This window comes from Equus przewalskii, chromosome 28, assembly GCF_037783145.1.
Source record: "Equus przewalskii isolate Varuska chromosome 28, EquPr2, whole genome shotgun sequence".
In the NCBI taxonomy this organism is placed as follows: domain Eukaryota; kingdom Metazoa; phylum Chordata; class Mammalia; order Perissodactyla; family Equidae; genus Equus; species Equus przewalskii.
In genome coordinates, this window is record NC_091858.1 from 15,444,393 (window position 1) to 15,464,393 (window position 20,001).

The 20,001-nt window shown below is 39.2% G+C and overlaps 1 protein-coding gene across 8 annotated transcripts in view; it reads left to right on the forward strand.

Annotated features, from left to right (window-relative positions):
* TRMT9B (tRNA methyltransferase 9B (putative)) overlaps positions 1-19,343 on the forward strand; it is a 55,034-nt gene extending 35,691 nt beyond the window's left edge. For 6 of the 8 annotated variants that reach the window (XM_070599088.1, XM_070599089.1, XM_070599090.1 and 3 more), the window contains 3 exons: positions 55-209; positions 6,271-6,444; positions 11,907-19,343. In XM_070599088.1, coding sequence (XP_070455189.1) covers positions 56-209; positions 6,271-6,444; positions 11,907-12,937 — 1,359 coding nt within the window. In that variant the 5' untranslated portion in view covers position 55 and the 3' untranslated portion in view covers positions 12,938-19,343. Of the gene's footprint in view, positions 1-54; positions 210-6,270; positions 6,445-11,906 lie in introns of those variants that run through there. The other 2 variants (XM_070599093.1, XM_070599094.1) reach the window with 2 other exon arrangements.
* Positions 19,344-20,001: the final 658 nt, after the last annotated feature.

Sequence of the window (20,001 nt, forward strand, 5' to 3'; positions counted from 1 at the left end):
CGTCTCCGGTGCATACTCTGACCTGCCTTTCTTGGCGTGGCCCTGTTTTCCCAGGATGGATTATGAGGCCGCCCGGCTGGAGAAGCAGCATGTGCACGATGTGTATGAGAGCACCGCCCCTTACTTCAGTGACCTGCAGAGCAAAGCCTGGCCTCGTGTCCGCCAGTTCCTCCAGGAGCAGAAGCCGGGCAGCCTCATCGCCGACATAGGTAACCCAGAGTTCTGCCACGTAGTCTGAAATACGGTCCATCAGGCCTTTCCTTTTCAGATTCACTTTACATTTTTCTTCTAACCAGAAGTCTGAAATTTTGTCCTAGACTATTCACTTTATAGCAGAAATTCATACGATCAAGTCAGAAAGTAGAAAACTTCCTCAGATCTACATTTAGATAGTGGCAATCTTCTCAGAGCCTTTGTGTACATCCTCATACAAAATCGACCTGATATTGATTGAATAAAACAGGACTGAAATGACTGCTTGTGAAACTGACCTCTTTAAATTTAGAGACATTCACACTGGTAAATACAGTGTTTGGGGGGCTCCCCTTGAGCCGCTCTCATGCCCACCACAGAAGAGCCAGAATTGGGGGATTACAGAAGAGGTCCTATAACCTCTTATTAATCTCATGGATCCTTTTCCTTGGGTGTTTTATTATTTAGAGCACATCTTTAATTAGATCATATCTTCATAATCACTGATTTGCCTGGAGGACTTTGGCTCAGAATCTTTCTGAATCGAGAAGTGGTAAACCACAGCCCAGCAGATCTAAGACTGAGGTTTAAGACATGGTAGGATTCCCACTCGAGGCACGCCCACCTAAAACTGGTTCCCAGCGAATGCATGCAGACTGTGCCCATAAGGGTCATAGGTCTGTAGTTACAAACTGTCTAATTTCACGTTTACTCTAAATGTTGGTAAGAGAAACAGACATGTGCCCAAGGCTTTTGGCTTGTTAAAGATGCTGCAAGCAGTGTGGAATTTGGGGAAGGGTCATGTTATGTAGAAATGGAGAGTCTTTGAAAAATATCTCTATCATGTCAACTTTTTAAAAATAAATCTGATTTCAGAAGATTCAGTGAGTTTGGAACTTTTACCGCCCATAACGTAAGCAAAGTACCAGGATCTCAAAATTAATTGGGAGGAAAAGGAACTGTTCAATAAGTGGCTTTGGGACAACAGTATTTATATATATGTGTATGTATGTGTATATATATATATATATGCTGCTTTCTCATACCTTACACCAAAAATTCCGCTGAAGCCGAGATTTAAATATAAGAAAATGAAATCATTAAAGGACTAGATGACAACTAGATTATTTTAAAAAATACTCTCAGAGGCAAAAGACCTCTCTATATATGACACCAAAAAAAGTCAGAAATCAAAAGAAAATACAGTTGATTGTCATTACGCACACCGCTTATGTTCTGTAAAGTTGCTGTGAACACTGAATTAGTGAATACTGAATTATTGCCCCCGGGGGAAATATAGGATTAGGTTCCGTGAGCCTCTGATCACAACATTTTTGTTAACTGATCAATTCCTAACCTTGTTTCATGTGTGTTTCTGTGTAAATACACTGATTAAGTATATACTGTTGATTTATTAACTTTGAACTCATGGGCAACACATTATAACTGATGCCTGAACAAAGTTTATTTAACGTCTATTTTGACCACAAGCCTCACCACAGCCTTTTTGCCCTGAGGAGCCCTAGACAGCACATCAGCACTGTGCTTGGGGGCCATTTTAAACAGTGAAATCACCAAGAAAAAAGCACAGACATGCACAAAACGTGGCATTACATAGACCATGTAAAGGACACTTGTTGACAGCCTGAGAGCTGAATCAAGAAGGTGGGGAACAGGGCCAGCCCGGTGGCATAGTGGTTAAGTTTTGCGTGCTCTGCTTCAGTGGCCCAGAGTTCACAGGTTCAGATCCCAGGCATGGACCTACACACTGCGCATCAAGCCATGCTGTGGCAGCATCCCGTAAAATGGAGGAGGATTGGCAACTGATGTTAGCTCAGGGCCTATCTTCCTTACCCAAAAAAAAAGGTGGGGAACAGGTGCCCCAGGCCACTCATATTCTTGACTACTCTATGGGTGTGCGTGTCAGGGAACAAGCGTACAGGGCTGCAGTATTGACTTTGGGGTTACAAATAAAGTTTAGCAAGTACGTGAACATGCAAATACAGAATCTGTGAGTAACGAAGGATTCACTGTATTGATATCTTAGACCACATAAGATTTTAAAACTTCTACAAGGCCAAAATCTCGATAAATATATAAATGAAGTCAAAAAACCAAAAACTAAGTAATCCACTTAAATGGTTCAGTAACAAAGGTACAGAAGGATGTACCGTGAAAAATATCATCCCACCTGAGTCCCCCAGCACCACCTAACCCACACCAGAGGCAACCAGTGCTCTTAGCGGCCTGTATAATCTTTGAGATATTTCACGTTTATGTAAGCATATTTATGCCCATGGATGTGTATATGGGTGGATTTCCCTTTTTCAGTTACACAGATGGTAGTATGTTACACAAACAATTACACCCTTAGCTTTTGTTTCTTTTAATATATTGTGGAGATCATTCCATGTCTGTTCTTACAGAGCTGCCTTTATTAAAAGCTGCATAACATTCAATGCTAATAGCACTATATTAACAGATATATGTTTGTTATATTTTGCTACTACAAATTATGGTACTAATAATATTCTTCAGATACCTCTGTGCAAATCAATAATTATATCTATAGCAGATTTTTTGACCCATTTGTATCTTTTGAATTTTGTACTATTTACATTTTTTTACTATTCAAAAAATGAATAGTAATATTTTGATTACACAATGAAAGATATGTTTTAAAATAAAATTGAAATTAAAGAAGAAATAAATGAAAAGGAAAAAAAGAATCCCAAAGGGATTAGCAGAAGAAGAGAAGGCAGAATAAGATGACTATCTCCAAAAGGAAAAATTTTTTCTGTATGTGTTTTCCACTTAGCTAAAATCATCAACTGTTTATATTGGCGAATGTCTGGTTATTAGATTAGCAATTTATAATTAATTAGTAATAAAACTTTGCATAGGTAATAAACATCCAGAGGCAATCAGGTTCCAGTTGCCCAGGCAGAAATTCTCTAGGCTGCTTCACTATTTTGGGGGTGCAACTTTGAGTTGACTAAAATTTGACTACCCACCTCACCCCATTCCCCAGTCAAGCTGATTTGCTGAGGTGTGTTGATAATGGCTCCTGATGGAAACTAAGTCTTCAGGGCAAATGTCAGGAATTAAGTGAGCAGGAACTAGAGCCTAAATGAAAAGAACCTGAGTGATTCAAAGACAGCAGAAATGCGAAGTACTCTGAGGAAATACTGTGACCTCTGCACTTACGGTACTACTGTTACCTGAAATGGGCTAGCAACAAGTCCATTAGATGGTGCATGGAGGGTGGTCGGTGGTTCGAGATCTTGGACTAGTTTAGAAAGCAGGAGAAACACCAGAGCTAGAGTCTTTTTGAGCAAAGTCACCTTTTAACCTGACATCAGAGCCAATTGCCCTAATAATATTGAAATTTTTATTTTTGTGCACATAATAAAAATTAACTTTTCAATAATTCAGATTCCCTTTGCCTCTTAATTCTCAGTGTATTTATTCCCAGTCTCTGTGGTCATATTTAATTTGCTGAGTCATTCTCCAATTATCATCCCTTCATTGAGTCAATAAAAATTTAAAGCTCCTACTATGTGGCAGGCACCATGCCTGCACAATAAAACATATTTCCTCATCTCTGGCCCCCAGAAATGTATATCAAATGGGAAATAAATAGGCCATGTTCTTCTTTTTCCCATAGGAAAAGAGAGTTCTCTTTCAGATAAGGTCTTAGCAAAAAGCTCTTAGTTTCGAAAATGCGGTTGTTTCTGCAAACTTCAGAGGGAACATTCAGATTAATTTAGTTATTTCCAGCAAAGACTTGCCCACCATGGGCCAAAATATTTTTGTTGAAGTGAGGCAATTATCTCCTTTCTTCTTTCGTTATAGTGTGGTGCAGAATACAGAACAGAGGGGAGGGGAAGCATGCAGACACTTCCTGTAATCTCTCCTCAGTACTGTGAAAGGTTATCATTTAATGAGATTTCGTAAAGGAGCATGAGGATTGTCGTGTTCTGGAGCTTGCCGCAGTATCCAAAGTGTTCTGATTTATTTCTTGCACATTTAAGACAATAGGGTGACTAGGCTTGGCAGATATTCTTGATTTCCTTATTAGGATAAAATCTTCCCATCTAGCATCTCAGTGTATGCACTTAGAAATGGATAATGCATCATATTTGGGGGTTCCCCTACTATTCTTAAAAATGAATGCCATTGGAAAATATGGGCTAAATCAAAGGGGCTGGGGCACTGGAAACGTTTCAGGAGATGCTGACGTTTGAAAAGACCTCAGTTTCCTCATTACCATATGCTCTCTGAATACTTCCCTGTAGCTCTAATGGTCTATGAACCTGGTTTTTTTAATGCTTTCTTTTGGTGAGGAAGATTGGCCCTGAGCTAACATCTGTTGCCAATCTTCCTCTTTTTTTCCCTCCCCAAAGCATATACATAGTTGTATATCCTAGTTGTAAGTCCTTCTAATTCTTCTACATGGGATGTGGCCACAGTGTGGCCTAATGAGCGGTGTGTAGGTCCACGCCCAGGACCTGAACCAGCAAACTCCAGGTTGCCAAAGCGGAGCATGTGAACTTAACCACTACACCAGCAGACTGGCCCTTGAATCTGTTTTTGTTTTTAAAGTATGCTTTTTGGTGAGGAAGATTGGCCCTGAGCTAACATCTGTTGCCAATCTTCACGTACTTAACCACTATGCCAGTGGGCTGGCCTGAATTTATTTTTATTAGTATCTTTGAAGTAATTCTCCCTCAGTTCTCTAAATGTATGCTCTGAGCCAATAAAAGAATGAGCAAACAAATTTTCAAGAGTATTTTTCCTAAAATATGACCATCATCTTTGAAATATTCAGGATTTCAATTTTAAAATTTTGTGAATTATATTTTCCCCATGATTGCCCTTAAATATTGGATACTTTTTCTCATAAGAATTCTCAGGAACAGTGGCTGTGAAATCTAAAATAATTCTAAGACCCCAATCATTTCCATTGGGACAATAACATTGGAAATCTTGTTTTTTTATTCATAGGCTCTCCACTGTCTCAGCTGGCATCAATGAACCTTAATTATGCTTTTAGTGTCTCATATAATTTTGAATAGCACCTATTAAGGAGGAATTATTAAAGAGTGTTGTGATGTGTTTCAGATCTTTGGATAGCAGTAGATATTTTTTCAGGCAGAAAAATCTAGAGTTAATGCCAAGTAGGTACAGATATCAGCTCTAACGGTATCTTTAAACATTTCGGAAAAGGAATTAGATGATATGTCTGTGTTAGAACATAAAACTAGGTACTAGGTTGTAGGTTCAAAATGGTCATTCATTCATGTTACCACTTTCTTCACTGTAGTATCAGTGAGCTCTGATTGATCCAAATCTTCGGGTTGTGTAAATCTTGAATTATTTGGGTCTCTGCCACCAGAAAGTAAAGTCAAAAACGGTCTTTTTAAGGAAAAAAAAAAAATAGTTCTGTGTCAGAGTTGTATGCTGAGTCAGCAGAAATCATTTAAAACCTAGCTCTGACAATAGATTGGATAAAAAGATGTTGAAATCCTTTTTTCATTCAAATTAAAAATTTTTGAAAAGCATGTTTTATTGTACGAATTATTTTATTTATATCCATTGAAAAGTGGTTGGCAGTCGTTTGTTTTACACAGCCAGCAAGTGGTAAGACTGGAGACAGAACAGGAGAATAAAAGCCCATCGCCTGTAGAGCTGTAGATAATGAAATACGTACGTGAAGGTAACTTTTGTAAAGAGCCTGGACACTGTCCCTGGGAAACTGTCATTCCCTGCCGTGGGCCAGCCAACATTTTTCGGTTGCGCCAGCATGCTAAGCCCTCTGGACATTACCTCATTAAATATTCAACAAATACTCTTTCTTTTTCCTCATTCCCTTTCCCTCTTCTATTCTAAAGGAAAATATGTAAGCGTTCCCTGCAGTGCAGGCTTTTCTTTTGCTTTTGTGAATACCTTCATGCCACGTTGTAGTCTGTCTCGGTGAGTTAATGTAAAGTCATTTCTATGCCTTGTGATGAGACAAACTGACAATTTTCCACTTTCCCTTAAGGATAGCTTGTAACACAGGTTTTTCTCTTATAGGTTGTGGGACTGGAAAGTATCTTAAAGTGAACAGCCAGGTACATACCCTGGGCTGTGACTACTGTGGGCCATTGGTCGAGATTGCCCGGAGTAGAGGATGTGAAGTCATGGTATGTGACAACCTTAATCTCCCCTTTAGGGACCAGGGCTTCGATGCCATCATCTCCATAGGAGGTAAGGCAGCCCGGTCACACGTTCACTCTTCGCCGTGAGAATAATGTCACGCGGTTGAGGCCACTCTCACAACCCAACATCCATTCTTTGTAGAAAGGGCTATGTAATTCAGTTTATCTAATCTTTAAAAATACTTCAACTGATTGATTTGACTAATTTCAAATATACTTAGGAGGGTACATATGATTGTTTAACTGGTTAACCTTCAAAGGGTTAATTGCATTCTTTTTGATGACTCATCTCAATTTCTTTTACTTATGAGTAAGAGAGTATTAGAGGAGTTTTGCCTCTTGGAAACAGTACTTCGTGATCCTGAAATGAAGCCAGATTCTTCCAATGTAAAGGAGATCTTTAGAAGTCATACCACCTTTTTTAGGCCACAAGTGTGCCCTTAATTAGCAGAATATTGTAGGACTAAAGCACTGAATGTCACCTGGAAAGATGTGTCATCCAATCTGCCACTCACTGGTACTCAGGTCACTGGGGAAGATGGTCCCACCTGGTCCCAGATTGCATTGTTTTCATAATGCCACTCTTCTCTCTTACTGCCAGAGACTGTTCCTAAGTTAGGGAATCTGTTCCTCATATTTCCCCAACAGGTGTGCCCATAAAATACACGTAGCAAAAATGAAAAGAAACCACAAAATCCATGCCTGAAACATATACAGATAAGGCTCATTTTACTCAATATATGTATTCCTGAAACCTGGTATGTTACTCATATTTTAATATGCCAGGAAAACTTGCTATTTAAGGGAATCTTACAGCAAGTTCTTTCGCAAAGCAAATTATTTTTCCCAGTACACTTTTTAAAAAATTAATCTATTTGAATATAATGAGCTTTATCAAAGCAAGGTAAACCTATATAAGACTGAGCAGATAAAAACTGATTGCTAGATAAAAATTCAGAATAAGACTGTTTGCCCTCTTGAAATAGATGAGAAATTTGATTTATTCAACATTAGATGGGGACGATATCTTTGCATAGTGAGGGGACACAGGCCTGGATGCCATAACCTTGGAACTAGTTAGGACTGGCAGGAGATGGTTGCCATGGAAACCTGCTCTATGACGGCCCTACTTCTTTGCAGTTGAAACTAAGTCCATTTTGGTCGTAAACATTAAGAGAAAGGATTCTTCTTGAGCCAAGCAGCACCATACAATGCTTTGAATCTTTAGTGGAGAGAAAATTTTTGGTTTAGTCATTCCACTGAAAGAGCTAGACATCAGAGAGGGCTCAGAGGAGTGTATTCTTTGCTCTTCCTTTGTTTCCATTAGTTTTAGGGTCCACAAGGCTACCTCATCCAGGCTGTGCTGTGGAGCCACTGTCATAGGCATTAGGGTACTGACCAGCTCTCCTACCTTTAGGAAATGCTGCACGTGTCCACGGTTAAGTCCTTCTCTGTTTCCCATTTAAATCTCAGACCTTACCTGCAGAGGAAATGGAGCACCCTTGTTGCCATCTTCTCATTAAAAATGCTTCTTTTTTTTTTTTTTTGGAAGATTAGCCCTGAGCTAACATCTGCTGCCCATCCTCCTCTACTTTATATGTGGGACGCCTGCCACAGCATGGCTTTTGCCAAGCAGTGCCATGTCCACACCTGGGATCCGAACCAGCAAACCCCTGGCCGTTGAGAAGTGGAACGTGTGCACTTAACCACTGCGCCAGTGAGCCAGCCTCTAAAAATGCTTCTTTATGAGCCGGCCCGTGGCCAAGTGGTTAAGTTCTCGGACTCTGCTTCTTCGGCCCAGGGTTTTGCCAGTTCAGATCCTGGGCGCGAATGGGGCACCACTCATCAAGCCATGCTGAGGCGGCGTCCCACATAGCACAACCAGAGGCACTCACAACTAGAATATACAACTATGTACTGGGGGCTTTGGGGAGAAGAAGAAAAAAAAAGAAGAAGAAGAAGATTGTCAACAGATGTTAGCGCAGGTGCCAATCTTTAAAAAACAAATGCTTCTTTAAGTGGAAACAGCTTGTGTTTTTATGAACTGTAACTGTAAATTAAGGTGACGTCATCATTTTCCAGTTAGGTTTCACATTTAGAGCCGTATAATGAGAAATTTCAACAGACCGTCTCTCCTATGTCCATGTATATTTACTTCCCTATTTAGAATTCTGAATGTTGGCACTTCTTGCTTATCATATCATGAAGAAATACATTTTTGCTTTTCCGTGTCTCTTAATAATAATGTGAGACGTAAGCATCATACCTAATTATATATTCCTTATGTTTTACTGACAGATTGGATAAAGAAACACTTTCTACTTAGTTTGAGAATAGTCTGACAAAAATTCTATGAAAATTTGGCAATATATCAAAATAGCATTAATCAACGATTTACTTTACACCAGTGTCCTCAACTTGGGGTTATGTTGCACCCCCTCCCACCCTCAGGGGACATTTGTCAATGTCTGGAGACATTTTTGGTTATCACAACTTGGTGTGTGCTTGTGCTCCCTACTGTCATCTAATGAGTGGGCCCCCCACAACAAAGAATTATCTAGCCACAAATGTCAATAGTGCTGAGGTTGAAAAATCCTGTTTTATGCTAAACCTGTGGATTCTGAATGCTTATAGTTAGAGACAAGACATGCACACTTGAAAAGTTAAGTAATGTTACATCATAAAACAGCAAAATATTATAGGACTTTAAAGATGATCTTGTGTAACTTCTCATGTGATTCTCGAATCCAGTAACTGAATTCCGCCTACCTATTTTCTGGGCTCTCAGCAGGAACACAATGCTTTAGGATACATATATTGAGTACTATTTTTGCCTTTAAGTTGTGATTATGATTTTTAAACAAAAGAGGATTTTTTTATCCTTTAAAAATTCAACATAGTTTCCTGAAATTAATAATTCATATAAATATATCTTTATGTCCCATTTGGATTACATTTACAGTGTTTCTTAATAGAGCATGTATGTATATGCATAATACATTTTAGATGTAATGAAAAAAATCTTCATTTGTAAACTTTTTCTTTTTCAAAAACATCTGGATTAAAAGTTACTTAGTATTACATGTTAAATATAAATACAAAACATAATATAAAAGATTTAGATATTTCCTGGGTGAAATTATAGTATTAAAATGAATTATCACATAGCAAATATTTAAGAAATGAAAAAATACAGACTTTTCTTCCATAAAAAAGAAAACTTCTTTTGAAACCCAGAATCCTGAAATGTTGAAGACCTATGAGTCTTCTAAAAAGAGGTTACTGTATTAAAATAGTCCTGTTTTAATGCTGGGGGTTTTTTCCTCTTATGGCCCCCCAAAAGGAATTCGGTCAACTGTCTTTATTCACAGTAATCGTGTCCGATTAAGTCTCTGTAAATGCTGACGTATCCAGTACTGAAACACTGCTTTCAGGGGAAAACCAGGATTAGGTTCCTGTGAGCCTCTGCTCATAACATTTTTGTGATCTGATCAATACACTCCCTTGTTTGATGTTTGTTTCTGTTTAAAGACGCCTTATTTAATTTTGAACTCATGCCAACAGCACTATAACTCGTGCTTGAACGAAGCTTACATAACATGTGTATTTTCTCTGGAAGACACGTCACAGCCTTGTTGTGCTCTGGAATCCTAGACAGGACTTCAGCCCTATGCTTGCGGGCCATTTTGAATAGCGACATCACCAACAAAAAGCACAAAAATGCAAAGAATGTGGCACTAAATAGACCAAGAAAAGGACATTTGTTGACAGTATGAGAGCTGAAACAAGAAGGTGGAGGGTAGCCTTGTCCGATGCCAGCTGGTAACATGCATCTTGGAGGCTCAAGTGTTTTTACCACTCTGTGCATGTCAGTGAATGACCACGAACACGCTGAGAGTGCTGATTCGGGGGGTTGCAAGTAAATTTTAGCGAGTAGGCAAATAAGCAAATACAGAATCCAAAGATAGCAAAGATCGACCATATTTAGAAAATACACTTATAGAAATTCAAGTGAATTGGGTGCAAGTTATGGGAGATATTAATGGCCATGAGTAGTCATAGATAGGAACATTAGCGTTGTCCTGTCTTACTCATTCCTGACCCCTATGCCTCCTTTTAGCCCAACGACCAAGACACTACTTCTGGAAGCGTATGCTTTCAAATTGACATTATAAAGGGCTCTCTCTTTGGGGACAGGGTAAGGGGGTCAGTCTGATGCTTAGTGAAGTAAGGTGATTGGTCAAAGATCATAGGGCTGGTTATTGATAGATGTAGGACAAAATACACTCAAGTCCTGTTCTTCAACCCCATTTTGACCTCATACCTCCAGCTTCTTACACCGCTGCACTGTAGAGAAAGAGACCCAGGCTTTGTGTGCTGCTGACAACAAGGAAAACCTCACTGGAAACAACACAGAGTGCCTGCTGAATGAGCGTCCTTTGATAGCTTTCTCTATATATAGTAATCTCATTTAGACATTTACTGTCTCTCTGCGGCAGGTAAACTACAGAGATTTATCTGCCTGAAACCACTACTAACAGCTGGATTACGGTGAGGGTTACAGGAGCTGTTCCCCCTGCTCTCTTCCCCCACTGCCCATATCTGAGCAGTAATGTCCAGACTTCCCTTGGGGTTGACTTCCTGCCTGACACATGTATGTGGTAGGCCTGAGGGTGGAAAAATAATCTGATGTTTTCTCTTGACACAGTGCTGTGATTATACTCCCCTAGGAGCTAACAGACTAGCACTTTCTACATGTGGTTTGATGAAAACTATGCCTAATAACGAATTGAAGACCAGAAAAAGGCAGTTCTGCTTGAATCTCACGTTAATTTTGCAGGGGTTGGAAGTAAAATGATGACCTCTAAGTTGATTTTTTTAAAAAACATACACAACCATTTTATATTATATTCATATTTTAAAAATTCTAAGCAATCATTTGGACCTGTGCTTGGCTGGCTTATCTTTGCATTATCTAAACAGAAAAACAACCTTTAACATTTTTCTCCACTTCTGTTGGCTTTATTAATTGTATTAACCCTGATTAGTGGTGTTCATCTTTTGGTGCTTTAGAAGCACCAATCACTCATTAAAACAATGAGTTATTTCATAGAATCCTATTAGAGAACACTTACCTAACCTCATGCTCCTTTGCAAATTTTACTTATTCACAATGGTCATCCTTCTGGTTAATAAAATTTACAAGATTTTGGAACTGGAAGAGACCTTACAGATTGTGGACATCTTATTGTAGATGAAGAAACTGAAAATCCATAGAAGTTAAATAATTGCCCTGGATCTGTTGTCCAATAAGTACATGAGCCGAAGCTAAGAATGATGTCTCCCCTAAAGTCAGGTCTGGGGCTGTTTCTACCACCTGCCCTACCCTGTAGGAAATAAGGTTTTCCTACATGTCAAAATGGCATCATTGTTATATGGAAAATAGTAGTGTATAAATATGTCGGTTTATGTATGCGCATACACATTGAGACCTAGTTTCTTCTTTTCCAGTCATCCACCATTTTTCTACAAAACAAAGAAGAATCAGAGCAATAAAAGAAATGGCCAGGGTCTTAGTTCCTGGAGGCCAGCTGATGATTTATGTCTGGGCTATGGAACAAAAGAACAGGCGCTTTGAGAAGCAAGATGTGCTTGTTCCCTGGAACAGGGCTTTATGCTCCCAGCTCTTCTCAGAACCCAGCCAGCCTGGGAGAAAGAAGCAGTGTGGACATCCGGAAAGAAGCCATCCCTGTCGTCCTCCTTGCTCTGTGTGTAGCTGTTCTGGTTGTTTTAAAGAGCAGTGTGGTTCAAGACGGTCCCACAGCATAGACTATGAACCAGTGACGGCTGGAACCTGTTGTGCAAAGGTTTCTAGGGAAGGAGAGGAAGAAAATGGATTCTATAACACGTTAGGAAAATCTTTTCGTTCCTGGTTTTTCTCCAGATCTTTGGATGAATCAACTCTGAGGAAGCAAATTGAAAGAGTGAGACCCTTGAAAAGCACAGAAGGATGGACCAACAGCACTGTGTTGGTCCAGCCCTCCAGACGCTCTAGCTTAGACTTAGATCACCAAGAGCCATTTTCAACAACAGAGCAAAATTTAGATGAAGAAGTGTTTGTGGAAAGTTCTCAGAAACGTTCGGAAGGGCTGAAAGCACCAGCCGCCAGGAAACACCTAAATGGAGACCATCACGGTGAAATGAGGAGAAACGGAGAGGGGAATTTTCCGGAGAGCACCAATACAAATGAGAATTGGGTGTGTGCAGGTAACTTAGAAGAAGGTAACCCTTCTGCTAGGAAGATATTGAGAAGGATTTCTGCAGTCGGTTCCACAGATTCCAACCCAGATGACGCAATTTCTGTCGAAGAACAGCCCGACGTTTTGGATTCCAGAGCCTTTATGCGTTACTACCACGTGTTTCGAGAAGGTGAGCTCTATGCCCTGCTGAAGGAGAATGTGTCAGAGCTCCACATTCTGAGCTCTGGGAACGACCATGGCAACTGGTGTATCATTGCAGAGAAAAAGGAAAATTGTGATTGACCGGAACATTTTAGACAACTCTTCTAAAAGGTGAACCACGTTCTTTTCACCAGGTTTGGTATAGTTACCCGAATTTGCATCCAATTTTATTATTTCTTAATCCATTTATGCTTTGGTCTGTAGAGACTATGAATTGATCATCTTTTTAATGTTTGGGTACACACAGACCATGGCATCTAAAGCAATTGCCAAAGGGTATTTGTGGTTAAATGTCAATATAAGAGACCTGAAGAAGCAATATAAAACAAACTTCAATATAGTTTGGAATTTTTTCCCCTGAAAGGTGAAATTATTATAAAAATAGATGTAGATTGTTTTTCAGTATTATACATTGATTTTAAAAGATTCTGATTTTAAGTATTCCTTCTAAAAACAGAATTTTTATACAGTAAAGGGGCAATTTCTGCTTCTTGGGTTATAATTTAGATCTGTGTGCAAGATGACAGGTAAGCCTGTTTCAATGCATAGATGTAAATTGAACCATATGATACATTATTTTGTTGCCAAGGCCTTGCTGTTACTTAAAAGCTGCAGAAAGTGAGAGACAGTGGAGAGAGACAAGAAATGTTACACAGACTTTTCTAAATGATAAGAAAACTTGCTTCAAGATAAGTAAATAATAAGGTTTCAGTGTTGCTCAGAAGGTTTTTAGAGGCGCTGTTAGCATGTAGATGTGGGTTCTAGAAGTTACTGCAAGTACCCAGGTATTTTTCTAACCTTATTAGAAGCAGAAATATCAGTTATGATAAGACCAAGATTGACTAATGGGGAGTTTTCCTCTAGAAGGATGCTTTTCTTATGAATTGAAGGGATATTTAGGAAATGAGAATCTGGCTGAAGCACTGTTTTATTTTGGGTCTGAGGACAAATAGATTGTTAAGGTGCAAGATATTTAGCCTTGGCAAAGGATTTGTTGTTGGATTTTTAAAAATAATATCCTGGGGGACCAGCCCGGTGGTGTAGTGGTTAAGTTCAAACACTCCACTTCAGCGGCCCAGGGTTCGCAGGTTCGGATCCCAGGTGTGGAGCTACACACCGCTCATCAAGCCATACTGTGGCGGGGTCCCACCTACAAGACAGAGGAAGATTGGCACAGATGTTAGCTCAGTGACAGTCTTCCTCAAACAATAAGAGGAAGGTTGGCAACAGATGTTAGCTCAGGGTCAATCTTCCTCACCAAAAAAATAAAATAATATCTAAGCATTTATCTTATTGAAAGTGACCACATTTTATTAGTTATATTAGGGATTTAGGCAGAATCAAGTCCTATTCATTAAAGGTTGAACTTCTGCCACGTTATAGACAAACGAATAGATTGGGTGTTGTATGGTCACTATAGCTGTTTACATTTAGCCATGGGTCTGTTTGAATCCATGTCATGGATCTTGAGATGTAGACATAATTAGGACAGGACTAGAGAGCTTAGAAAAGCAGATATAAGTTGACTCAGGAACATGGCCTCAGATAGTTCCTTAATGAGGAGAGAACAGACATTTGACGAAAGCCTTTTTACTTCATGAACCATTATAATCCTAGATGAAAATCCAATTCTTATTTTATTTTCCACTAAAATAATAAAAGATTTCACTTGTTTTGGGTTCTTTTTCCCTTCAGTGATTGTGCTCCAACTTAAAATGATGTTATTTTCAAAGAAATCTGAAGGATTATTTTTAATGTTTATCTGAAAATTATTGATGTTTTTAACTCTCTTTTGGCTTCAAAATAAGATTGCCCATCACCTTTTTGGCTGATGAGGTTGTCTGGTGGCAATGAGACATACGATCTGTATTGTTCAGTGCAGTTTGCATTAGAGGGACAATGAAAACAGACATAGCAGTGGAATAGAAATTAAAAATTAATTCAGTGTCTTCCATTTCTTAAATTAGAACATCAAACCAGGAGTATAAGTGGTTTCATTGGTGGAAATAAAAGATTCTCAGAGTCGGAGAAGTTCTTACAATTAAAGCTCGTTGGCCTTTTATTATGACTGGATTTTTCCTCTCCTTGAAGCCTGTTGTCACGTGTATCTTTAGTCCCGGCCTTGCTGCTGGAAATCTATTTGAAGTCATCTCTTTCTGGTGGTGGCCGGCCACTTACATGGAACTCAGTTTATTAGACTGTGCCAGAAAAGCTTTGAGCTAACCTGTATGAGCAACCTCCAAGACACACACACACACACACAAACCCCACTTTGTATAAAATGATTCTCTAGAGTGGTTCGTGAGAGAGAAATATTTTCACATACTTTTGACAGAGCTATAAATAAAAAACCACTAATAATAGCAATCTGTTGCTCTTCATCTATTGAGCGCAAGAATTCTATGCAGCCAGACATTATTTTGTATGCAAATATTTAACTCCCTTGTTGATAATCTTTCTTGGGTATATTCATGTGAAAAGCACTCTTAAAGCGAACTTTAGATATGTATAATATCCTATATATAGATATATCTCCAATACATATATATAAGCCATTGAAGAGTCAAAACTAATGTAAATATCTTGATCATTTAAAACTCTTGTTCACCCTTAAGGTTGTCCTCAAAAGGAAATACAAGTCATAAGTGAGTTTAAATGTAAACAGGTTACTCGTGAGTGTGGTCTGCCTTAACTTGCTCGATGATAGACTTTACTGATCTATGGAAGGAATTGGAAAACTTAGCCTCCATTATTGATACTCGGTCACACCGTGTCCGTCCTGTTCCTTCTCCTTTACGTGCTGGCGGTACTGCAGAGCCCACTCTCCGAAGTAGAGGGGGCATTTTGGGGATTGCTGGAAGGTCCTTCAAAACCTTCGCTGGCTTATTGATGCCTCGCTGGCCTATTTGGGGAATTCCAGATAAACAGTCAAATGATCTAGGGGAAAATGCAGTAACATAGAGAAAGGGTGCAATCAAAATAATATTATAGTGGGAACCATGCAAGTGGCCTATTTACATTATTATTCTTTAAATTGTCGCCATAGCGATGAAATGACACCAGCATGTCCTGGTAACGAACAAACCATCTAACAAATCTTGCAGTATCACGTTGGTCCCTTCTCATCACACATCCCTAGGCAAGATGGTGTATAATTCTTGTTTGCCTTTGTATGTCCTTCCAAATTCTAGATATCAAGAATTCCTCTGTATTTTAACTGAGCATCAATTGAATGGGCCAAAACTGGAGGTAATCCAGAGAGAAAATAATCCAAATATAAATCAGCCAGGGACGTGAATGTAATTATATATTCATGGCCACAAAAAGAATAAGCACTGGTGGATTTTTTATTAATATAAATGGGTTTGGAGGAGGACAGAGGGTCTAACCCAATAGTTGTTGAAGTTGGTGGGGGAGAGTATTCCTTAAAAATGAGCTGTGAGCACTGAGTTTGGGAGAGAGGGGGAAATGGGGTCCAGCCACTGGCTGAGCAGCTCCAGTCTAGGAAGAACAAATTAGGGCAGGCCTGAGCTTTTCTCTCCTATTATCTAGGAAATTGGGAATAATAATAGTAAGAGAAGTTAACTTTTCTTAATATCTAACATTGATTATTTTATCTGTATTCCTCACTGCAGCCCTCTGAGATAAGTATACTTATTGTTCCCATTTTGCAGATGAGGAAAACTGAGGCAGAAAGAAATTAATTAAACTGCCAACGTCACACACGTAGTAAGTATCACACATCTAGAAAAGGGCAGGGCTGAGATTCAAACGCAGGCAGTTTTGTTCCCAGCCTGTGCTGTCATCCACAATACCATATACACCCCACCCAGTAACGGTGCTAGGCAGAGCCTAAGAGCCTTGCAAAGTATGATCGTCCCCTTTACAAATAAACTTTAGGAAGGTTAAGCAAAGATTTCACAGTCAGACAATAATTGGAGAGTAATCCCTTAGATATTTTCCCCATTCTTTTATATTTACTTTTTTCATTTGTAAGTCTGTTTCAATTTGATTTTAATTAAAAGACGCTGTGGTCACAAAATGCTCTGTGATCACTTTTCTCCAACTTTTCAACTCTTTAAAAATTGTATTACCGGTTTCCCATTTTATAGGTGAGAAAGTTGAGGGCTATTCAGATACTTCATTCATTTCATTCGTTTATTCAGCCCTGCTATGTGCCAGGTACCTATGAATATAAGGTGTGTTGAGTGTACACAGAATATTAGAATCAACTGACTCGAAAGTGCCTAGCTGGCACATTTTTCATATTCGTTTGTGTACTGCTACCAAGTTATATTGTTTAGCGTGAGAAAAGCAATATACAAAACCCTCAGAGACCCACATGCGTATTAGCATATTTAAGGCCGACCCTAAAGTAAAGTTGGGCTTAATTTAACTGAGCTGCGCCGGACATATTAACTTCCCCTAGCACGAGCAGTCTGTGGCACACATTTCAGAAAATAATGTGGCCCAGAGAATAAAATGCAGACTTCTTCAGGGCCTTCAGACCTTCATAAATTCACTCTCAAGTATTTTTCAGCCTGCTCATCTCCTGCCACCACACCCAAGTTTTTCTGTTCTGCAATCTGCTCTGTTACACAATGCCTTCATTAGAAATTACATAATGACAAGTAATTATCACATCCCCTAGATATAAACTTGGATTCCAAATGCCATCATTGTAATCCTTTTCCAGAGAAAAATGCGTGAAACGGGCTTCATGCCGTCAATTCAAAGGGCAAATGAGATAAGTGTTATCACACACCCATCCAACAGATGGAAAAGCCATGGGAGTGGAAAGGAAGTACAGACGCATTGACAGACTCCAAACCAGAATGCTCCACTCCGCTCATCCCAATCTTAACTCAGAATTATGATTATTGGCTTGACGTTATAGACTCGATATTTGCAACCTCAATTATCTACAAAACCGGAGTGGGAATATTTCAAAAGAACTCTCATCAACCAAGGGTTGACATTATAATGCAAATAGCCTTCGGCAGGGCATGGGAAACACAAACACAGAAACCTAAGAGAGCTCATCAAAGAGAAAACACTGACTGTGAATTGTCCTATTTCTGATTTTCCACGGGCCCCGTGGGATGGGACGCAGTCGTAGGAATGGACATCATTTCAGTTGTAACACCCACTCTGCCTCCCTCCAGATGTGGGTCTCCCCCAATTGATTACACACAAGTAACACTGTATCTGGGAGTTATAGAGCTACAATATAATCTATGTGACCAATATCGTGGACCGCTTGTGAGAGCTGGTTGTCAAATTGGACGCCCCGTTTGACAAATAAATATCTATTTTGTCTTTTCTTTGACGAGAGCTGGGAAAAAGAACGTTTACCTCAACCCAATTAATTTTTCATTAATCCACATGAGACAATACATTTTCTCCATATGGAACATCTTTTTCTCTGTATGTTACCTCCACATAGTAAAGGTCATTAACCTGTAGCCAGTGCACCTGAATGTTGAATTCCCTGAAAACGTTACTTACGTTTATGCCCACCCACTGGGAGTTTGGGTAAGTGACAGGCATTTCTCTAATGAGTGCATCATTCCACTTCCATTAGATTGTCTATTAACATAGGTGGACGGACTCCATTAGTAAAGGTCTGCCCTTCTCTGTTTGGTTCCAGAGAACACTGGGGACACTTAAGGCGTCCCACTGTGGACCTCAGTGGAATTTCTGAGACTCTTTGAATATGTATGTGAAAACTGTCCCATTTTCCTTAGATATTCTCTTAAATATATATTATGTAAATATATATTTTCCTAGACGTCTGGTGTTCGCTGTCATTAGTGACCAAGAAAAAGTGGCCCTCTTCTGTGCTTGTCAAAACATTAACTTAGCAATTAGCATGGAAATGTACTTCATTGAATAGATCTTTTGTTTCAGGGAAATTGAGAGAGAATTGTTCAATGTTGTTGTGCCTCTTCTGGTGTTGACGTGTGCATTTGTATCCCAAAACACTTTTTTTCCACAATATACAGTTACTGTAGCTTTTTCCAGAAGCAGCTAGCAATAGTTTTAAAAGCACAAATGGATGTAAAATGTCTTGACTGCTGTAATAATTTGAAGATATTTTATTTGCATTAACCAATGATGTGTAGGATCTTTTTATAATAAGTATTATTTAAAATGGTATAATTTGTATGCTTGTGAAATGTTAGTTGATTTAAGTTAAGTGTACATTTTACAAATGTTACCTGATGAACAAAAGTTTGCCTTTCACCTCCACTGTGAATGTGACAGGACTCATATTGTTCTTTTCCTTTATCAATTCAGCCAGCCAGCTCTCCTTATATTTCAAAAGAACCAGGCAAATTCCTATTTGAATTCTATTATCTTTGTCTAAAGGAAACTAAGCTAACCATTTCATAATAGATTGTCTTTCATGGGTTAATAAAAGAATATTATTGGCTAAAAAAAGACATCTCTTAAGATGAATAAAGATTTATTAGACTATCTGAAAGTGGGTATGTGTGAAAATATGGTACTAATATCGAAAGGACATCATTTTTTATGTTTGTGGAATGCAATCCCATTGGTTTTTACTGACCTGCTCCATCTGCAGGCTGTCAGCTCATTATCGGAGCAGGGTGTTCAAAGGAAGGGGAGCTGTGCCCGTTCCTGCTGTGGCCCTAACGCAGCTCCGAGGGATGCCTTCTAACAGCAGATGGTGCCCTGGCCTGGCGCAACCTTGCCCACCTCCCACTCCGTTCCCTGTGATGAAAGAAGCTCCAGCCTCTCCCTGAGCATCAGTTTGCCCCTTACAGTGGCTGCCTGGGGGACAAAAATGAAAAGTATTGATAACAAATGAAAAACACTCTATGCCAATCTTTTGCCAAGAATCAATGAAACCTCAGTCGTGCGCTGTGCACCATGTGGCATAAATCTCTCGGTAAGACCATTGCTACTTCTTGTCTTTAGAAACCATCGCTTCTTCCATCTTTGTGTTCATCTTCCATTTTTGAAATATCTAAGCCATAAGTTCAGCTTAAAACTATATGCTTAACAGATGTTTTTAGAAGTTTTCAGAGTTTTCTTGATAGTTGAAATCAGAAGGAAACCGTCAACTTCAGTACCTGCTTTTTCCTGTACACATCACTCTCCACCCTGTCCCTGGGGGC